The sequence below is a fragment of the Pygocentrus nattereri genome, chromosome 11 (assembly GCF_015220715.1).
Source record: "Pygocentrus nattereri isolate fPygNat1 chromosome 11, fPygNat1.pri, whole genome shotgun sequence".
Taxonomy (NCBI): domain Eukaryota; kingdom Metazoa; phylum Chordata; class Actinopteri; order Characiformes; family Serrasalmidae; genus Pygocentrus; species Pygocentrus nattereri.
In genome coordinates this window covers 8,722,009-8,742,054 of record NC_051221.1, presented here as the reverse complement: position 1 = coordinate 8,742,054, position 20,046 = coordinate 8,722,009, and the positions used below count along the sequence as shown (strand labels likewise).

At 41.0% G+C, this 20,046-nt stretch overlaps 1 protein-coding gene across 1 annotated transcript; it reads right to left on the bottom strand.

Annotated features, from left to right (window-relative positions):
• Positions 1–7,206: 7,206 nt before the first annotated feature.
• ppp2caa (protein phosphatase 2 catalytic subunit alpha a) lies at positions 7,207–19,732 on the bottom strand. Its single transcript, XM_017718408.2, has 7 exons — positions 19,326–19,732; positions 14,674–14,883; positions 13,391–13,564; positions 12,841–12,930; positions 11,574–11,735; positions 10,520–10,638; positions 7,207–7,985 (listed from the first exon to the last, which is right to left on the bottom strand). The coding sequence occupies exons 1-7, from the start codon at positions 19,425–19,427 to the stop codon at positions 7,913–7,915; spliced, it is 930 nt and encodes a 309-aa protein (XP_017573897.1). The 5' UTR covers positions 19,428–19,732; the 3' UTR covers positions 7,207–7,912.
• Positions 19,733–20,046: the final 314 nt, after the last annotated feature.

Below are 20,046 nucleotides of genomic sequence, written 5' to 3'. Positions count from 1 at the left end.
ATAGTGAAAAAAGAAGAGGACCCAGCACCGAGCCTTGTGGGACGCCAGTAGAGAGCCTGCATGGAGAAGATGTGGACCCTCTCCATGTTACCTGATGAGAATGACCCTTCAGAGAGGACTTGAACCACTTCTATGCAGAGCCAGTGATACCAAGGTTGGTGAGGACATCAAGCAGGCCTGTAAGGTTGACCATGACAGTTCTTGCTGCAGACTGATCTTGCTAAATGGAGCTTCTGAGTCACTGCTATAAGGGCAGTTTCTGTTGGGTGTGCCGGTTTGAGGCCAGGCGGGTTGGAGTCCTGGACTTTTTTCTTTCAACGTCAAGTGAGTACTTAGAAAGGAGAGATTGGTAGGAGTGAAGATCTGAGTCAAGCTGGGATTTCCTCCACCATCTCTCAGCCTTTCTTAACTCTTGCTGGTTGTTGCACAGGACACCTGTCAGCCAGGGTTCAGGTGGGGAGGACTTTGCTGGCCTAGAGGAAAGAGGACACAGAAGATTAATTGAAGATGAGAGTGAAAAAAGGAAAATACCTGTAGCTGTGTCCAGAGAGAGGGAAGAAAATGAGCCAGGATGGGGAAGGGTGGTCAGGATAGTTGAAGATAAAAGACGAGGGAGGAATGGAGTGCAGCGTTAGGATCAGGGTCAAGGTTGGTAAGGTTAGGTTTTGCGTAATGGAAGTAACATATTAACAGTACATCTACTTAAAGTGAGTAATGTATCAACAGAACATCTGCAAGATATTTACTTCAGATTCAGATCAGATTCAGATGCTTCACTACTGATACTTCACTGATATGCTGTTGATCTGTAACTGATAATGTTAAGTGTTTCTTACTCATCTACAAAAGACCACTCCACTTAAATTGTTACCTAGTATTCTCCTGTCATCCATCACAGTTGTTTTCGCCGTGAGTTCTTTCTTTTGAAGAATGTACCAAATAGTTGATTTGGTCACACCTAATGTTTTTGCTCTCTCTTTCAACCTAATGACAGCTTGGAATTCATTTTGAGAATTAACAGCAACAGAGAGGGAGAGGGAGAGAGAGAGAGAGAGAGAGAGAGAGAGAGAGAGGGAAAGTGTGGATTTGAGGGGTCTCAGTAAGGCTTTTGTTGTTTAAGAGTCTTTATATAATAAGTGAATATAAAACTCTCTCTCTCTCTCTCTGTCTCTCTCTCTCTGTCTCTCTGTCTCTCTCTCTCACACACACACACACACACACACACACACACACACACACACACACACACACACACACACACACACACACAGGCAACGTCATTAAAGCCATCTGGAAGATTGTCTTTCACTCTGCAAACGTCATTTTTCTTCTCAGTCACAGAGGACACTGAACAACATAATACAATCATCCTGTTTTATACATCAAATTGTATGAAAGTTCACACCTCAGAATTACACTATTGAACCAAAGGCACCAAGTGTGTTTTTATCAGTCCAGTATAAACACTGTATTATATTAGAATAGAAATAAACAGAAATACAGTATAACATAACATTTGCTTCATTTTTAAGAAGTTCTGAATATGTTGGATAGAAGAAAACACAGAAGAACGCAGGCTTTGTTCCTGACTTCTCACTGCGTTCCAGTCATCGAGTTTAATTCCATCAGCAGCACTGATTTAATTTAATGTAGGAATGATTAGATAAAGTGGATGTTGCATAGTAACTGTAAATACTGGACTTCCTCAAAGAGCTTTGGAAATGGTTACACTATCACAACCAACTCAATGTACTGTTTATTTGTCTGTTTGTGAACGCCATGGAAACCCATTCCATGAAGCTCTCTACGCTATTCTTGAGCTGATCTGAAGGCCACATGAAGTTTGGAGGTCTGTAGTGATTGACTCTGCAGAAAGTTGGTGACCTCTGTGCACTATGCCCCTCAGCATCCGCTGACCCGACTCTGTCATTTTACGTGACCGACCACTTCGTGGCTGAGCCGCTGTCGTTCCCAAACACTTCCACTTTGTTATAATCCCACTGACAGTTGACTGTGGAATATTTAGTAGTGAGGAAATTTCACGACTGGACTTGCTGCACAGGTGGCGTCCGATCACGGTACCACGCTGGAATTCACTGAGCTCCTGAGAGCGACCCATTCTTTCACTAATGTCTGTAGAAGCAGTCTGCAGGCCTAGGGGCTCGGCTTTATACACCTGTGGCCATGGAAGTGATGGGAACACCTGAATTCAATGATTTGGATGGGGGAGTGAAAACTTTGCCAATAGTGCATCTTCTCAGATGCCTGCAAGTTTTGCTCAGCACTGTACACATTATATACCTTATATATATATATATATATATATATATATATAAAACCAAGGATAACCAAGACATATTTATTGTCCAGCTGGACCTATGATGCTAATGCTAACAACACACTAGAAGTCAATAGTCACCGAAATCATTTCCTGTAAAATCCCTATTCCCAAAACTTCTTTTAACCTGTTCAAACCACGTTCACGTTCATGATGAAGGTTGTGTAGGCTGTACCCTGTAGCTGAACACTGTGGGCAGTTGGACAACAGGTGTTGTCCCACCATTTAGCTGTACATCATGTACATGCATGCTATGCAGATATATGGATGCTACACAGTACATTCACCGTTCTGTTGTTTCTTTTTATAAATAACTGTTCATCTTGAATTTTTAACTGAAGATATAAGTTTATACCTTTAAAAAAAACAAATACAAATTAAAAAAATTTAGGATCTACTGTCTGCATTACGGACATGAATACGAAGTGTTGGATTCATAAATATATTAACCCAGATGCCGTGTTGCCTGTTGTTCTCTATCTGAGACGATACGTCTGGGCGTCCGCCATGTTGGAGAGGTCAAGATGCACTTGTGAACAAACTCCCTTGCACTGAGAGACGATGAGTCTCTGGATTAAATCAGCCACAATTTCCTTATAACTCAACCGATTTTCACCTAATTTGCTCTGTTATAATGCTCAGACACAGATTAAGCTAGATTAATCTGTAGATTTGATTTCTTTAATAACATATCGTGGTAATTAGCCGTCCAGACCAGCAGGAAATTATTCAGTCTGCACCTGCACCAAACTATCCCTTTAAACCCTTAAAACCCCAGGCTTCTTACACACTAAGGCTTAATATTCAGCAACTACAGGGACTTCAGTGCAAACTGGCTGAGCTATTCTTAGATGACAGAAGTGTGTAATAACGCTTTGGGCCTGCCAGTGGGCCCTGGACATTTAAGGGGTTAACCAAACTAGGTCTTGGATGGTAGCTGTAAATGCAGGATGTTTTAAAGACAGCTTTGAAATGGTTCAGCTGACATTTAAACACATCAAATCACAATGTATTTTTATGTGCATTTATAATATTTTAATGTTTTTGTAGTTTTTTTTTTTTAAATAAATGTTTACTGCCCAGATAAATGACTTTACTTAGCATTTTCTCAGACTTTGCACAGTACTGTATACCTTCACATTGTGAAGTATAGGCTTTGTAATGAATAAAAAGCTGCTTTAAGGTGCATTCAATGCCACACAGCTTGTATAATCTCCATAGAAAAGCAATGATCAATAGAATGGAAGCTCTGGATCAGCCCTACATGAGCCTAACCTCACCATGTCCAAGGCCAAGTCCTGGCGAGAGGGGTATAAATCCCCCAGCATTAGGCTGTGGAGCGGTGTTCTCTGAAGTGACGGAGCTCCATCCAGTACCTTTGTGATGAGTTGAACCGATCATCCAATCAGTACCTGACCTTATGATTGCTCTTTTCGCTGAATGCAATCAAATCCTCACAGCGATGTTCCAACTCAGAGTGTAAATCCTTCCCAGAAGAGTAGAGGCTGTTACTGCAGTAAAGGAGGAACAAACTCCCTATTAATACCCTTCATTTCAGAAGAAACTCTGGACAAGCAGGTGTCCACAGACTTTTGGACATTATACCGTGTATAACATAACATTTGTTGGCCTTAGTCATTGTTTGCTGATAATTTACCAATCCCTTCTGCTCCTCTTTCTCCTCTATCGTATTGCTGAGTCAGCTGCTCTCCATCTGGTCCTGGTGTGTGCCATGCTGGTGTGTACTGTACAGCGTGTGTGTGCGTGGGAGCGGAGGAACACTGATACTTCCGTTATACTGTAATTAAGCTCACCTTTCCTGGCCTTTCCTTCAGCCTGCATTATGTTGCGGTTTTCCCTGGAGGTTATTTTTATCCTCCCCCTTATTCAGCACTAGCCCTTGGTAACATAGTTGGAGTTTCACCTGCAGCACCTCTGAGCAAAGAATCCACGAATACATCTGCAGTAACACGATATCCGAAAACCAAACCTCCAGTCCAGATGGAGCGGGCGGGTGCAGTAGTTGTTAGCTATTAGTTCTTTCAGAGTTTGGGGATTTTTAGCTTTAAAAATGTAATAAATTGAAACGTCTACTCACCTTTTGTGACTACTCACCTTCGTGGTAACGCAGTTGTCTTTATGAGATTTCCTGGTTTAATAAACTAGGAAAGACCCCTCTTGTTCAAGCTTTAAAATTGAAATAATTCCACTGTTGAAATGTAAACAAAGTCATTCGGAGTAGTTTGGTGTGAAATGGTTCACTGTAGACAAACGTACAGACTTAGATGTCTTCACAATGGTGCTGATAGGAACCAGATATCACAATGTCTACAACACCAATATAACCATTTTATTGACCTTCCGGTCACAGGTGCCAGTTCCCTAACCTCCCTCCAACCCATGACTGCCCCACTTTTTTTTTCTCTCTTTTTCTCAAATGTGCTTCTGGAAGAACGGTCAAAAATTCCCATGAACACACTCCTAACCCTTGTGGAAAGCCTTCCCAGAAGAGTTGAAGCTCTTATAGCTGCAAAGGGTGGGCCGACATCATATTAAACCCTATGGATTAAGAATGGCATGTCAAGTTCATTCAGACGAGCGAATACTTTTGGAAATAGTGTATATCTTGAACTGGAGGTTAGGGAGCCAGCCTTGTGACTGGAAGGTCGCCGGTTCGATCCCCTGAGCCTACAGTATGTGACTGAGGTGCCCTTGAGCAAGACACCTAACCCCTAACTGCTACCCAGGTGCTGTGGACAGGGCTCCCCATTGTGGGACTAATAAGGGTCTCTTACTCTAGATCTCAAAACTATTGACAATAACTTCATGTAGTAATTTACTGTGAGGGAGTTAACACTTCAGACCTCTGGTTCCGATCATCTCCACTGTGAACAAATAAGCCACAATATATTTGTTTTCAATGTTAATAGATCTCTTTGATTTATTTTAAAGGGAAGTCAAAAGATTTAAGTTTTTAATTTAAAATTGTTTGAAAAATGCTGCCCCATGTTTTCATGTCAATACCAAAACACAGAGTTTTTCATCTTGAGATAACATCTTGTTCGTAACAACAGTTCCCCTTTAAGCGTGGGCTGTTTGAAATGTCTTTTTTTAGCTGACTGTTAGGAGGCTCAGTAGCATGTCTGTGTTTATCAGGGGCTACAATAGCAGTCATTATTTCTTTATCACCATGGAGAGGATTCCCAAAGGTTGTATGTGGTATTTGAGCAATGCATGCTGGGTATTGTAGTCTGAGCATGTTGAATGCTGAATGAAAAAAACAAAACAAAAACAAAACACAGTAATTCATGAATTCTGTCTGACTGATGAGGCTGAGGGATGCAATACTGTGCTACAGAACATTACATAACATGACAAATAACATACTAAAGGCAACGATTTTGCCAGAATCCATATTAAACATACTGAAAATAAAGGCTTATGTTAAGCAAAACCACATCACACATAAATATTTGAGCTATATTTTTAAGCTTGCCGAAACCTACTCATCTTACACCCTTGTGATGTCACATCAGCACTCAGAAGGAAAACAAGTTGCCTCCAAAATGTTGCCATGCAGTGCATGTATATGACTAAGGGGTGGCTAGAGGGGTATAAAGCCCCAATCACGGAGCTGTTGAGCAGCGGGGCTGTCGTCTCTGGAGAGATGTGCTCCATCCAGCACCTTTGTGATGAGTTGGACTGATCCAGAACTGATCATCGTACGTCAGTGCCTGACCTCACCAATGCTGTCATGGCTGAATGCAACCAAATTCCCACAGCAATGTTCCTACATCTAGTGTCAGGGTAACCTAAACACTCCCAAAATATCTGCATAGCATATTAGGATGGGAATACCTGCTGTAAAGAGGAATCATTGTGTGCTCCTGTGGTGTTATTCCAACCAGGCCCTCATTATTTTGCAAAACTGTAAAAAGGCGCCATCTTCTGGATGGAGGGTAAACTGACAAATTACACCAGCCTGTTTAACAGGGATGCAGAACTCCAAGACCTGGGGGGCTGGGGTCCAGCACAGTTTGGTGGTTCCCCTGCTCAAACAAACCCACTAAACCTGGCAATGAGTCAATTTGAATCCGGTGTATCTGAGCACAGAAATCAACAGGCTGTACTGGACACTGTCCCTCCCTCCAGGACTGGAGCCGTGCCCCCACGCAGAACGGTACCAAATTAATTCACTCGTATGTAAACAATGTCAATCAGAGTGGTTTGCTGTGAGACGCCCTGTTGAAGAGAAGCTTAATGATGCACAGTGGTGATGATAGGAACCGGTCATCTGAAGAGTTAAATGCCTCCTGAAGCTACATCACAAAGTCGATTTATACAGTGATAAACTGCCTGATGCCTGAGACACTGTGTTTGTAAGGCAAAACAGTCCCTAAAGAATGGTTACCATCATTCACATTACGTATAAAACTCAGAAGTGTAGGTTCACTGGTGGGTTTGAATATTAAATGAACGGGCTATATTTGCATTGTGGACATCGCAACCCCATCAGCACCTCCTTAAGAGTTTAATGGCTCTAAAAGTTCTCTTACTGAAAATTATTACACATAACCATTCGGATCCGCTGTCTGATGCCTGATGCATGATTTTTATGATGGTTTTGGCCTAAAGTGTACTTTTTTTAAGTACTTGCTTTTTTTTCTTCAAACTACACAAAATAACTCACATCTAAACGCTTGAATTGTTCAGAATTTGTCAAAATGGGTGGAATTCCCCTTTGAATTAAACCCGCCGAGTTTGGTTGTGGTGAGAACTGAACAAGGCAATAAAATCTTCCCTTATTAAGGTCACAACACACATGCGCACAGAAACACACGAACACAGAAGAGAGAGATTTCTTGCAGTCGTCTCACTTAAAAACAGCTTTTATCTCGGACCTTCAGCCTTAAAAACAGGTTTTACATTTTACACTGTTGTAGCAAAAGGGGCCTAGCTTGTGGTTACCTCAGTTAAAAGTAAGTAAGTGCTTGGTTTTACAAATTAGCAGGTAAAACGAAACCACACTGAGCCGTTCTCTAGTCTAATAACACTGACAGAGACTATACCAGAAAAGTGCAGGACAGTACCTCTCATTATCACGCCTTCCCTTTAAAACAGCAAACAGAAAAGGAATCTCGGTAAGTCTGAGATGAATCAGATGACGTTAGGTATGTACGGTTGTGCTAACTGGAGATGATTCTATGCATGGCAAGTTTGTTTTATTCAGCACAATGTCAATAGCGTCCAGCCCAAAGCGCCTACTGTACACGAACCAGAGAGAACGTTTTAAAGTAAAGTAACACAGATAAACCAACTAAGCTGCATGGGTGGGTGAAGTGTGAAGTTCTGACATCAATGAAATAATTCTTAATAACTGTACACGTGTGAAGACCTGAACCCTCCCGACCACCCTTCATCGCTTGTTTAGGTGATGGCACACGCTTTGGTCCATGGACAAATTTAGGAATTCAACCCACTATTGAAATGAAAGCTCTTTTCTTTCGTCAGCTCTTCAGTCAGTGAGCTAGATGGCGCTGTGGAACATGTTCACTTTGATCAGGCACAGAAACTTCACAGGAAGTAGTCTGGGGTGCGGCGGGTGACGTGTGGTTCCCCTCTTCTTGGCGCAGGGTCGAACTGCAGACTAGAGAAACAGAGACAGTTCCAAAAAACGTATCAATTTAGAGGTAAATATGAAAAACAAAGCAAACAAAACGTTTCATCTAAAGGCATTTCACAACACATCAGACCTACAGGAGCCCAAGGTTTGTGCTGTAATTTCTACAGACCTGGATGTTTGTATCACACATGGTCATATGATCCTTCTCTACCCTTATTAGTCCCACAATGGGACCTCCGCATTTAACCCCTCCGTGCAGTGAAACATCACACACACACTAGGGGCAGTGAGCACACTTGCCCAGGGCAGCCCTATCCACAGCTCCTGGGGAGCAGTCGGGGGTTGGGTGCCTTGCTCAAGGGCACCTCAGTCGCCAGCCGTCTGCCAATGGTGCTAGCACCAACAGGATGACTCACAGAGGACATCACTCCTCGCTGAATGTCCGCAATCGTGGCTGTTGGGTCACGACAACTGCCAGTTCTCCCTGTCCGTGGTTTATGTAGGTCTCCCAGATCCTTCATGACAATGTCGCATGCCTTCTTCTACCCACTGCCGCCAACAGCGTGTTATGGTAATACCCGCATGACTGGTATGCCATGTAATACGTTGATAAGACCGTCCTTCTTCCCAGGGCCCCTCTCAAATTGCTTTTGAACTCTTCTCCGAGGCAGACTTCACTTGCAAAGGATGCACCGACCCAACCGCCCGTCTCAGAATCTGAAGCACGCATATTGGGATGGCCTTATGTAGTCAGGTAGAGCGATAAGGCCTGTCCTTGCTTATGTCACACGCACGGCTGAGCGTGAAACTTGAATTATTCATGTCTTGCAATGTCAAACCTACCCACCAAGTTTCATTCTTGTCTGTTGATTCCTTCTGGGTGCAAATCTTTGTTTTTGATAAGGAGTGTATAACTGAAGAACACGGAAGTGGACAGGCTCCTCTTAAACTGACTTTGACTATATATGCATCATCTCTAATGCGCTGTGCTTTCATTGTCTTCTCTGGCTTTGGCAGTAAACACATACAGCAAGTTGCCATACATTTACTATCTTTCTGAACTTGCATGCATTAGATTAAGGTATGAAAATCATTAAAAATGGGTTAAAAATGACAAAAGCTGTAGAATGAAAAGCCAGAAGAGACTGTAGGGCAGATTTACTAAGAGAGGCACTACATGCTGACAGCCTGCCGTCACTTTGTGCTGACGGGGGTGGCTTTTCTGCCATCATCCATGCAAATGAACACCGACCGGAGCAACTTCGCAATTGACATACGAGCAGCACAATATAACTCACACGCTTCTTGTATGGAAGGTAAATAAAAACACTATTTGAAGTGTTCTCAGTAGTGTAGTAGAGAAAGCGTATACATATGTGGTTTGGGACACAGCCAAAGTGTATGCTCTTCATAGATTCTGGTTCCAACTGTAACTCATGAGTTTGACTAGGTGGGCCAAAATAATGACTAATAACTCATTACTGTAAAATCCCTGATTAATTTCGCTGAGAGCTTCCTGTTCTACTGAGAACTGCGTGATTTTGTCTCTTGTTGGAGGTGTCCTTTCAGCCATGGTGGTGACATTTCTGTAACCGAAACCGCAACGTCAACACGTACTGAGAAGCTAGTGATGCAGAGGATTACAGAGTCAAAGAGTTTCACAAGAGTATGTGAAAGAAAACGGTCAAATCATTAGTTAGACAAAATCTGCTCTTAACCTCTTATTAACCAGGGTATGTTCTGGTTTGTCCATCTGAATTTACGTGACCAAATCGTAAGGCAAATTATTCAGTAACTGCATGAAATAAACACAAATCTTAGTTTTATTTATTCATTTTCTAAAAGCTCCGCTCAAATGAACCGAACATGTGTTTAATGATCACACATATTGCCCTATGCTTATAATTTACCGCTGAAAGCCAAAAATCTCAGACGCTCTTTGGATTTTTTTATAATAATAATTTTTCCAGAGCAGATCACTGAAGAGACGCCATCTGTTTATAATTTATAGCCCAGATTTGTGGATAAATGGGAATGAAGAAGAAAAAAAAAAGTTCAGCTTCTTTTATTATAAGGGTTTAAAACGACATCACCATCCATTTGACTGCGAATAGGACAGTTACAGCCTCATACGACGCCCAGCTTCTGAATGTAGCTTATGAAATAGGAACGTTATGAAGAACATGAAGAGGTTAAGACACTCTGATATCAGGAAATGCCACATTTAATCATTCATTTTATTAAGAATAATATGACGCGGCGAGAGTTCGCGAAATGGTTTTTTTCCTCAAGCTGAAAATAATAAATGTGTGGGATGACGTGTTTCACAGTCAGTGTTTACTACCAGAATAAGTGCTTCCTTATAATAACCTCCTCCCAGTCTTCTGGGCTTTCAGAGGGAAGCTCCTATAAATGCATATGCAATGAGGTGAAAAGGCAGCGACCGCCTCTTTGATCTAAATACAGACACTAAAGATCTGCTGCCCCATTTTAGTACCAGAACAAGGTGCACAAAACACCAGTAAATCCGCCTCAGGCCTTTAGGCCTTTATACTCACAATGAATACTTCAGCGTGTCATCGAGCTCCATAATAGCCGCCTGATTTCCACAGCGATAGCAGTAATTTGGAGCACTGAAGATGGTGACTACGTTCCTCTCATGACACCAATTGTAGCCCTAAAAAAGACACATTATTGATCACATTTACTACAGAGTAATAACAGCATTTAATAACACAGTTTGACTCGCATTTATAATCATGAATAAGCTCATCATATTCATTTGTTCATATGGACTGTGAATTATCAGAGCGCTGCACACCTGTTTTTGTTTTCAATGGCCAGAACATAAAACTAATTTTTAAAAAATCTGGCCTGATTACATCGTTAAGATGCAAACAGAGACATTCAGAGTGGTTTGGTGTGAAATGCTCTGATCTAGAGAAACATAGACTCAGAATTGTTCACAGTGGAGGCGGCAGGAACCAGAAGTCCCCCTCTAAAAGTTCCCCCACAGAAAGTTATTACATGAAGTGGTTATGAATTCACTGCCTGATGTCTGTTTTGTAGGTTCAGGCCTAGAACGTATTTTTCAAATCCACTCATGGTGGTACATGCAAGTTGTTACAAGGCAAAATAATCCCCCAAGGACAATTTTAAATGTACCGCTATTTTACTGTCATCAACATCACATAAAACTCAGAAGACTCGTGTTGGTTCACTGGTGGTTTTGTCTGTATTTGTGTTGCAGACACTGTGACGTCTGGTTCCTGCCACCACACTGTAAAGAAATCTGATGGTCTGGTTTGTGCCAGATTTGGTCAGTTCTGACCAAAATGTCAGGCCCAATCAAAAGCGCACAATTTCCCCCTGACCTTCGCCATAGTCAATCAGTCCAGATGTGCTTGGTGTCTGAAGTTTTCTAGTGTAGGGATGAAACATGGGTTTCATAAACTCCTGTTATATTGGACTTGTATCTCCAGTCCAGAACTGAAGAAACAAACTTCCTACATTAAACGCATCTCGACTGAGCGACTATGTTTGAGGTAGGAGGGAAGTTGCATACGTTTGATTTGATTCTTTAAACATTTGTTCCGAGTCCTTCTCTGTTACCTCCATCACTAACTGGTGTGCTCTGGAAACCAGGGTCAGGCAGTTGGCGTGGTTGAAAGTCTCGGAGATGTCCTGGCCGAAGGTGTAGCCGGCCCCTCTGGGGGAAATTCCCCAGCCACCGCGGTCGTCGGGGTCTGACCAGAGCAGGTCACACATAGGACCCTGCCAATCACAGCTGGACATTAGAACACAGCAACCAGCATTTCACAACCAATCAGAACGCTTTTGTCTGGATAGATGATCATAGAGGCCCACTGTAAAGCCATACTTTGTGCAGAAGCTCTTGCAAAAGTTACCTGCCATACGCATGAACTGAATTATGTATTAATGCTTAAACGTATTAAAATCCAAACATTACACAAAAATCCTTTTATTTGAGTGGCCCTCTACCTTAGTTATGACTTTTTATTTCTAAAATAAATAACTGAACACTGTGGTGGTGACCTAATAGAATCAAAACACTAATCTAATGCAATTTATTATATACAACAGAATACTATTATTATTGTTAGCAGTAGTATTACACTGTCGTGTTAAAACAATGTTATATAATTATATTTTTATGTTTTATAACTTAATAACATTTGTTAAACATGTGTAATTAAATGTTTAATTACATTTAATTAATACAATTAATTAAAGTGATGAATTATTAAATCCATATTTTAATCTATAGTCTATTGGTGTGTTTTATTTAGAGGGGGTGGGTTTTCTAAATTTCAAATCATAAGTCATGCAACAGTCACGTTCTTATCTGCGCTGCTTGTTAACAGAGGAATCAAAGCACCAATCAGAGGCAGAAAATATGACAGTACTTCATCATTTTTGTGACAAATCGTGTTATCGTGATAAACAGTGTGCTTTTCTGGGCAGTTTGTGGATATAATCCCTACCTAAGGAACACTAACCAGCTGACTGCTTCTTAAAAAATGAGCAAAATTACTTGTTGGTTTAATGTAGTTATTGGGTTAATGCAGTCTATATTCATTATATAGAGTTTTAATGGCTGTTTTTAAATGCAGCTCTACTACTGAGCTGCATCTGTGTGTCAAAATACTGTGGTAAGTGCTGCGTATCTTAATCTCCTCTATATATTTTGCCATATGGTCCACCCTACCTTCAGTGCTGTAACTCAGAGGGTCAGAAAATGAAAAAATGTAACAGGAGATGTAATCACCGCTTCGCTTGGGCTTTCACCAACAGTACAACTTTGTAAATATCTGATCGTAGCTTTGTGAGGGTTACAGAACCCAGAGATGATGCTGACCTCATGTGGGACCTCCTGAATGCGGTCCAGTGCTCGAATGTGGTCCAGCGTGTCTATGGATGGAGAAAGTCCTCCATGGAGACAGAATATCTACAGGAACAGAGAGAGAGAGTGATTTTGTGCTCATGGTTTGGAGTTTTCCTAAAGCATCACATTCCAAAAAATACACACACACACACACACACACACACACACACACACACACACACACACACAAAAAAATACTGAATCTAATGTCAAAATCTGAAGACACTCATGCTTAAACATCTTGCTGTTGTCAGAACAAAAAATTGTATCTCCAAAACGGTGATTTTAGAGGAGAAAGCTTTCATTTCAATGCAAGTCAATGGAACCAGATTTTTTTCCCCACGTCATTTCGGGATGTTTCTTTTGGTCCATTCATCATAAACTTTAGACATAATGTAAAGAGTAACAGGCATTTTCAAATTATGGCAAAAACTGAAAACCAACAATCAGGGGTTTCTTCCGATGGCAGAAAGCCGCATTTCATATACCAGCTCTAGGCGCAGGTGCTCATGTAGCAGGTTACCTGTGTGTCCACCAGTGCTGTGAGGGGAAGGTAGTCGAAAAGGTCTGTGAAGTATTTCCACACGTTTGCGTTGCCATATTTTCTCAGACACTCGTCGTAGAAGCCGTACACCTGTGTGATCTGCCTGCTCTCGTGATTCCCTCTGAGGATGGTGATTCTCTCTCTGTAACGAACCTGAGGAATAAAGAAATGAACGGAAATGAAGTCTATTACATTTATATGATTCAGAAATTTCTCAGCTAGGATCTCTTGACTGCGTGTTAAAAGGCCCATAACATGGGAAAACGGAATTTTCCTCATTTGTTTTCCAATAAAATTGATGTAGTAAGTAAACATATCATTTACAGTCACATGAACAAGTGTGGGCGCCTCTGGTCAAATGACATGTTTTGTTGAATAATCCTCCACAGAGAACAGTGAACTTACTGTTCATTTGCTGAATTTGACATATTGGAGGGGAAAAATAAGACAGAAATGTGCTAGCTAGCTAAATAAATAAATAAATAATAAAAATATATGGTATATTTTATATTTCTTTTTCTTCCAATACATTAAACTTACATTTTCTGTTTGTTCCTTGTTGACAACATTTAACTAACTTCTGGGCTGCTTTATGAAAGAGACGTAATACAGGGCAGCCAAACAGAAAGGAGCTTCTCAGTACACAGTCTTAAAGGCAGAGTAATAGAAACAGCCTGTTTAACCATTTTAACTCCTTGGGACCACCACTGGTTCCAAAACGCACTTCGTCATCTTCTTCATAGCTTTCAAATTTCATAAGCTCCATTCAGAAGCTAGACGGTGATGTGATTTTAAACCCTCATAATAAAAGAAGCTGAACTATATATACTATGGGCTCTAAACTATAAACAGAGGGCGTCTCTTCAGTGATCTGCTCTGGAAACATTACTTTTATAAAATAACACAAAGAGCGTCTGAGATTTTTGGCTTTCAGCAGTAAATTATAAGCATAAAGCAACATGAGTAGATCATAAAACACATGTTCTGTTCATTTGAGGGGAGCTTTTAACAAAAAAATAAAATAAAATAAAAATTTACATTTATTTAATGCAGTTACTGAATAATTTGCTGAATTTGGTCACGTAAATTCAGATTGACAAACCAAAATACACCCTGGTGAATAAGAGGTTAAAGAGACATAAATAGAAATGGTCCTGTAAAAATGGATTATAACCTAAATGTTGTGGAAGCTGTATCTACACAACGTCTTGAAGTGTGAGGATGTAGACGAGTTTCACTCTCCTTAAAAAAGACCTCTTTACCTTTAAAGACACTAGAAGTGTGACCGTCTCTACAGAGTAATAGCCTCGGTCCACGTAGTCTCCCATGAAGAGATAGTTGGTATCTGGTGATTTTCCACCGATCTTAAAGAGCTCCATGAGGTCGTGGAACTGGCCGTGGACATCTCCGCACACTGTGACGGGGCAGCGCACCTCCTGAACATTGGACTCCTTCGATAAAATTTCTTTTGCCTGAAAACCCAAAAATAAACACAAGGATTAATACTTAGAAATCAGGTCGTTTCTACTGAAATGAATTTGCTGCAGCTTTGGCCTACAGTGATCTGAAATGATAAGGGCTGTTATTAAAAGCCATTCACAGTAGTGCCGTTTAGAGGAGTTACTGAATACAGTCACAGGGCTGACCATGCAAACACAACCACATCGATACAGGCTGTTTTCCTGCTTAGTATACATATATGGACTGTATGCTTTGGAGCTTAAACACTGTTTACATGCTCCATTAAACTTTCATATTCAAATCACAGTGAGGAAAACATGGTGCTCCATGATTAAGAGCCGTTTAGGAATCCGGGGCCGTCTTACAGAACCTTCCTAACTTAAGATCCGACATAAGATTGAACAAATTCAGAAGCACATCTTATCTCGATTTAAGAATCTTCTCATCGTACAGCATCTTCTCAAATTAGGAACTCTGGTAACACTTTACTGTAGGGTGCTGTTCATAAGGCTACATGACAGCTACATAAGCTTGTCCTAACAACTGACATAGCCCTACATAACTGTTCATAAATACTTATTCCATCAGGTGTCATTTTTTTCATAAAGGCTACTTTAGCTGACTTTGATCAAATTTGGCAAACGTAACCTTTATAGCGGATGATGTCTGTGGAATAAACATTTAGAAACATTTATGTAGGGTTACGTCAGTTGTTAGGACAAGCGTATGTCCTCTAACGTTACTGTTACTGAGGTAAAATGGTCAAATAAAACTAAAGCGAGATAAACTGAAACTTAGGAATATTGTATCAGTGCTCTGTGCTGTTTATCACTTGCCGCTCTACAGTTTCAGTTTCATTTCCCAAACTCTTTGGCTGAGCGCGCTAACGATATTCCTACTAATAAACAGATACATCTTCAGCTCCGCCTCCTCATTATTCACCACCATCTCTGTAATATCTTATCCGATGAGTTTTTATCAAACATTATACAACAGTTCCAGCCACACAAGCTGATGGTTGAGAGACTTTCTAATGGTACTGATATTTCACCATAACATCAGGGGTTTCACTCCACTGAGATGCTGTTGCTAAGCAACAAGTTGGACAGCCATTTAAACGTTTTTACTTTTTACTTTGCCCCAAAAAGAAAACGGACACTGTTAAGATCACATTTGACCGACAGCCGATTTGGTCCGACTCTGAAGACGAGGCGACACTGAATTCCCAACCTGTCAGTTGTTCTGTGAGGAGCTGGAGAACGAATTGCCGGCTGAGCAGCGAGTGGGCGGAGCTCGTTACTCTGATGTAGCAACAAGCTGCTTGCTAAGGAGCTATAATCTGAGGAAGGAACTGAACATTAAAACATATTGAACACCGCAGTTTATTAATTTCTTGCTTTATTTATTTAACTGCTGTATTAAAGCAGTAGAACGTTATAACATCACGGCTGTGATGATCTACAGCGACCAAATCACAGCCATGATGTTATAGCAAAAACACACTCTATTGAGTAATTAACACACGGAGGTAATAAGAGGGGACGGCGGGGATAGTGTCTGCAGCGTCTGGGGGTTTTAAAACGCTGTTAAAAAACTATTTCAGCGTAGATAAATGTAAGGCCAATATGCCAGTGATAGTGAGCTGTGCTGACGGTCACCGCAATCTTAAAGTTAGGACAGCGTTTAGGAGATTTAGTCTAGTTAGGATGTTCCTGTAGTACTATTTTCTAATCTGGAGTTAGAGGATCAGATTATGAACCTAAGAACCGTTGTTCTGTTTTCGCTTCTGTCCTAAATTCAGTGCTAACTGAAGTTGTCATGGTGACTAAACAGATCAGATTTCAGACTTAAGAAGTTTCTGTGATGCGGCCCCTGGGTTGTACCACATAATCAAGCACTGCTCTACAGATCCCTGATCAGAGCTCCAACTGTTACAAAGCTAAATCGCTGGAACTGAATTGCTCATCATTTGGAGTTCAGCCAGGACAGGCCGGCAGCGTTTCTATTTTCAGGCCTGGAGAGCCGCAGCACTTCTCTGCTCTTCCGCATCAGAATTACGCCAGCTTTAAACATGAAAATAGAAAAATGACGTTATGTACTGGGACATGTCATGACCGGGTTCGGTTCTAGATACCTTCCTATTCTGTTTCCACATTTCATCTATTCCCACTTTATTTACAAGCTCCGATTCATTCTGAACTTCTCAAACTACATTCATTTTCAGAACTTGCGGTTTCCAATAGTTCAGACTGATCAAAGCATAACAGAGTGGTTTGGTGTGAATTGGCTCATTGTACAGAAACTTACAGATCTTTTTACACTGGGGGTGATAGGAACCAGATGTCACAACAACACTACAACACTAATATATGCCTTTTATTTACTGTCCAAAACCACCAGTGAACCTACACAAGTCTTCAGAGTTTTATATGAAATATTGATGAAGCTAAAACTGGACTATGGGGAAACAAAACTGGGGACTACTTTGCCTCACAACACCCTACATTTACCTCTCCTCCATGAATAACTTTACAAAAAAAAAAATACAAATTGTTACGTAGCTTTTAGAAATATTAAACCCTTCAGACGTCTGGTTCCTGTCACCACCACTGTGAACAATTCTGACTCAGGAAGCTTCTCTAGAACAGAGCATTTCACACCAAACCACTCTGAATGACTGTTTCTGCCAATTAGTAGTCATTACGAAAAAATAACGGGAAAATTTCCATAATTCTGATTTACTGTGTAATTAATAATGAGAACATTTTTTCCAAAGGTATAATTATAAGACACTAAATGATAATTATGGGACACTAGTTCATAGTTATGACATAGTAGGTCATTATTATAAGATACCAAGTCATTATTATGACATACTAAGTCATTTTTATAAGATAATGACAGTCATTATTTGGAGATATCAAGCTATAGTTCTGAGATTGAATCTTATGAGATATTAAGCCATAATTATGAGAAAGTAAGTCATAATTATAACATAGTAATTCATTATTATTACATGCCACGTCATACCTATGAGATATTAAGACAATTATTAGATACACACACACACACACACACACACACACACACACACACACACACACACACACACACACAGACACACATTTTCTAAGCTGCTTCTCCCTCAGGGTCAAGGTGCTGGAGCCAATCCCAGCGGTCAGTGGGTGGAAAGCAGGATACACCCTGGACAGGTCGCCTGGGCAAGGCCAATTATTAGATAGAATCTCATAATTATGAAAAAGTGTGATGAGATACAAAGTCATAATTATAACACAGCAATTCATTATTATGACATGCTAAGTCATACTTACATACATAGATATTAAGACAATTATTAGATAGAATCTCATAATTACTAGAGAGTGTGATGATAATGAGATACTAAGTCATAATTATGGAAACCAGGTCATAATGCCAGCCATTAATTGGAGGCATCAAGTTATAATTATGAGACTGAATCTTTTTATGAGATATTAATTCATAATTATAACAGTAACTCCATTATTATGAGATGTTAAGTCATACTTATGAGATATTCAGTCATAATTATAACAGTAACTTCAGTATTATGAGATGTTAAGTCATAATTATAACAGTAACTTCAGTATTATGAGATGTTAAGTCATACCTATGAGATATTAAGTCATAATTATAACAGTAACTTCAGTATTATGAGATGTTAAGTCATAATTATAACAGTAACTTCAGTATTATGAGATGTTAAGTCATACCTATGAGATATTAAGTCATAACTGTTAGATACAATCTCATTAGGAAAAAGTGTGATAAGCATGAGATGCCAAGTGATTATTATGACTCACTAAATGGCTTTATACATATTTTCCATAGTTTGTTTAGATCTCAGCCACTGAAAGACCTCCTCTTTAATAGGCCGTTAGCAAAGCGCTGTAATGTTACTGTACAGACCAGGTCTCTTTTTCTGCCCTCTTTCAGTCTTACCAGGACAAACTCCAACTCCAAACCCTCATTCTAACCCCGTACTGCTGCAAACATCGTGGGTATATATGTTATGTTGTGCTCAAATACGCCAAGATACGATTTTCATCCCTTTCTGTTTCAACAAAACACCAAAATATCTGCCTGACAACGAGCAGCGCCGAAAGTAGGACGAGCTCTGGTTGCTAACCGCACCGCGCTGGCAAGAGCCAATGGCGTGCGTCTACGGTGTGGCGGCAGCCAATGAGGAGAGCCATCGGAGCCAACAGCGAGGGTCACCGGTGGACCGGCAGCCAATGAACACAGAAATCGCCGCCGTCAGTTGCAACTGCGGTAGTTCATGTTTTCGAATAAATGTATTCGGCTTTGCGCTTTTCAGAGAATTCGCAGCCAACTGCGCAGCACAAACGCAGGTTTTTATAGCAGAAGGAGGGCTTTTGGAAAAGGAATGAAATGGAAAACGAGGGTTACTTACTTTCTCGCATAAGATTTTCACTTGATTTTCCGAGAGCTGCTTGCACTCGTTCAGCTGCTCGATCCACTGATCCAGCTCTTTGGTGAACACCTTGTCCTCCATACCGTCAGCTGCGGTGCAAAAAGGAGCAATAATATCAAAAAATATCAAGCGTAGAAAGCGTGGAAACTCAGGGAGGCTATTCACTCGCTTAAACCGGGTATCCGGGCCCAAATACAGACTCTAGAGCAGCGAATCCGCTCGGAAGGCCAAAAAACGGTGATTGAAATGATGCGAGACGCCGCGCGTTGGATTAATGTTGCTGTAAATATGAGAATAAAGGCGGGCAGGGCAGGACTGGGCCTGCTGCTCAGCGCTCGGCCAGCCGGGGAGGAATGTGGGCTGCCTTCACTGCGCGAAACGTTCCGCGTCGTTCTGCGTTATTGACTACGGAGCCCCGCTGGTGACATCCTGTATAAATAAAAGTAATGCCTGGCCACGACTTAGTAAAGCGTGGGAACAAGTTCCTAATGTGTGGCCACGACTCAGCAAGCCGCAATCTCATTCCCACGCCTTAAATTAACTGATTCTTTTTAAATCCCACAAACGGGGAAATTTCACCTCTGCATTTAACCCATCTGTGAAGTGAAACACCACATACACACTAGTGAACACACACACTAGGGGGGCAGTGGGCACACTTACCCAGAGCGGTGGGCAGCCCTATCCACAGCGCCCCGGG

Excerpts from the sequence above, each read along its gene's own strand:
- ppp2caa (XM_017718408.2), bottom strand. The coding sequence starts at position 19,427 with ATGGAGGACAAGGTGTTCACCAAAGAGCTGGATCAGTGGATCGAGCAG. Across the intron at positions 13,565-14,673 it reads CACTTCTAGTGTCTTTAAAG|GTTCGTTACAGAGAGAGAAT; the intron begins GTAAAGAGGTCT and ends TTTATTCCTCAG. Across the intron at positions 10,639-11,573 it reads CACACCAGTTAGTGATGGAG|GGCTACAATTGGTGTCATGA; the intron begins GTAACAGAGAAG and ends TGTCTTTTTTAG.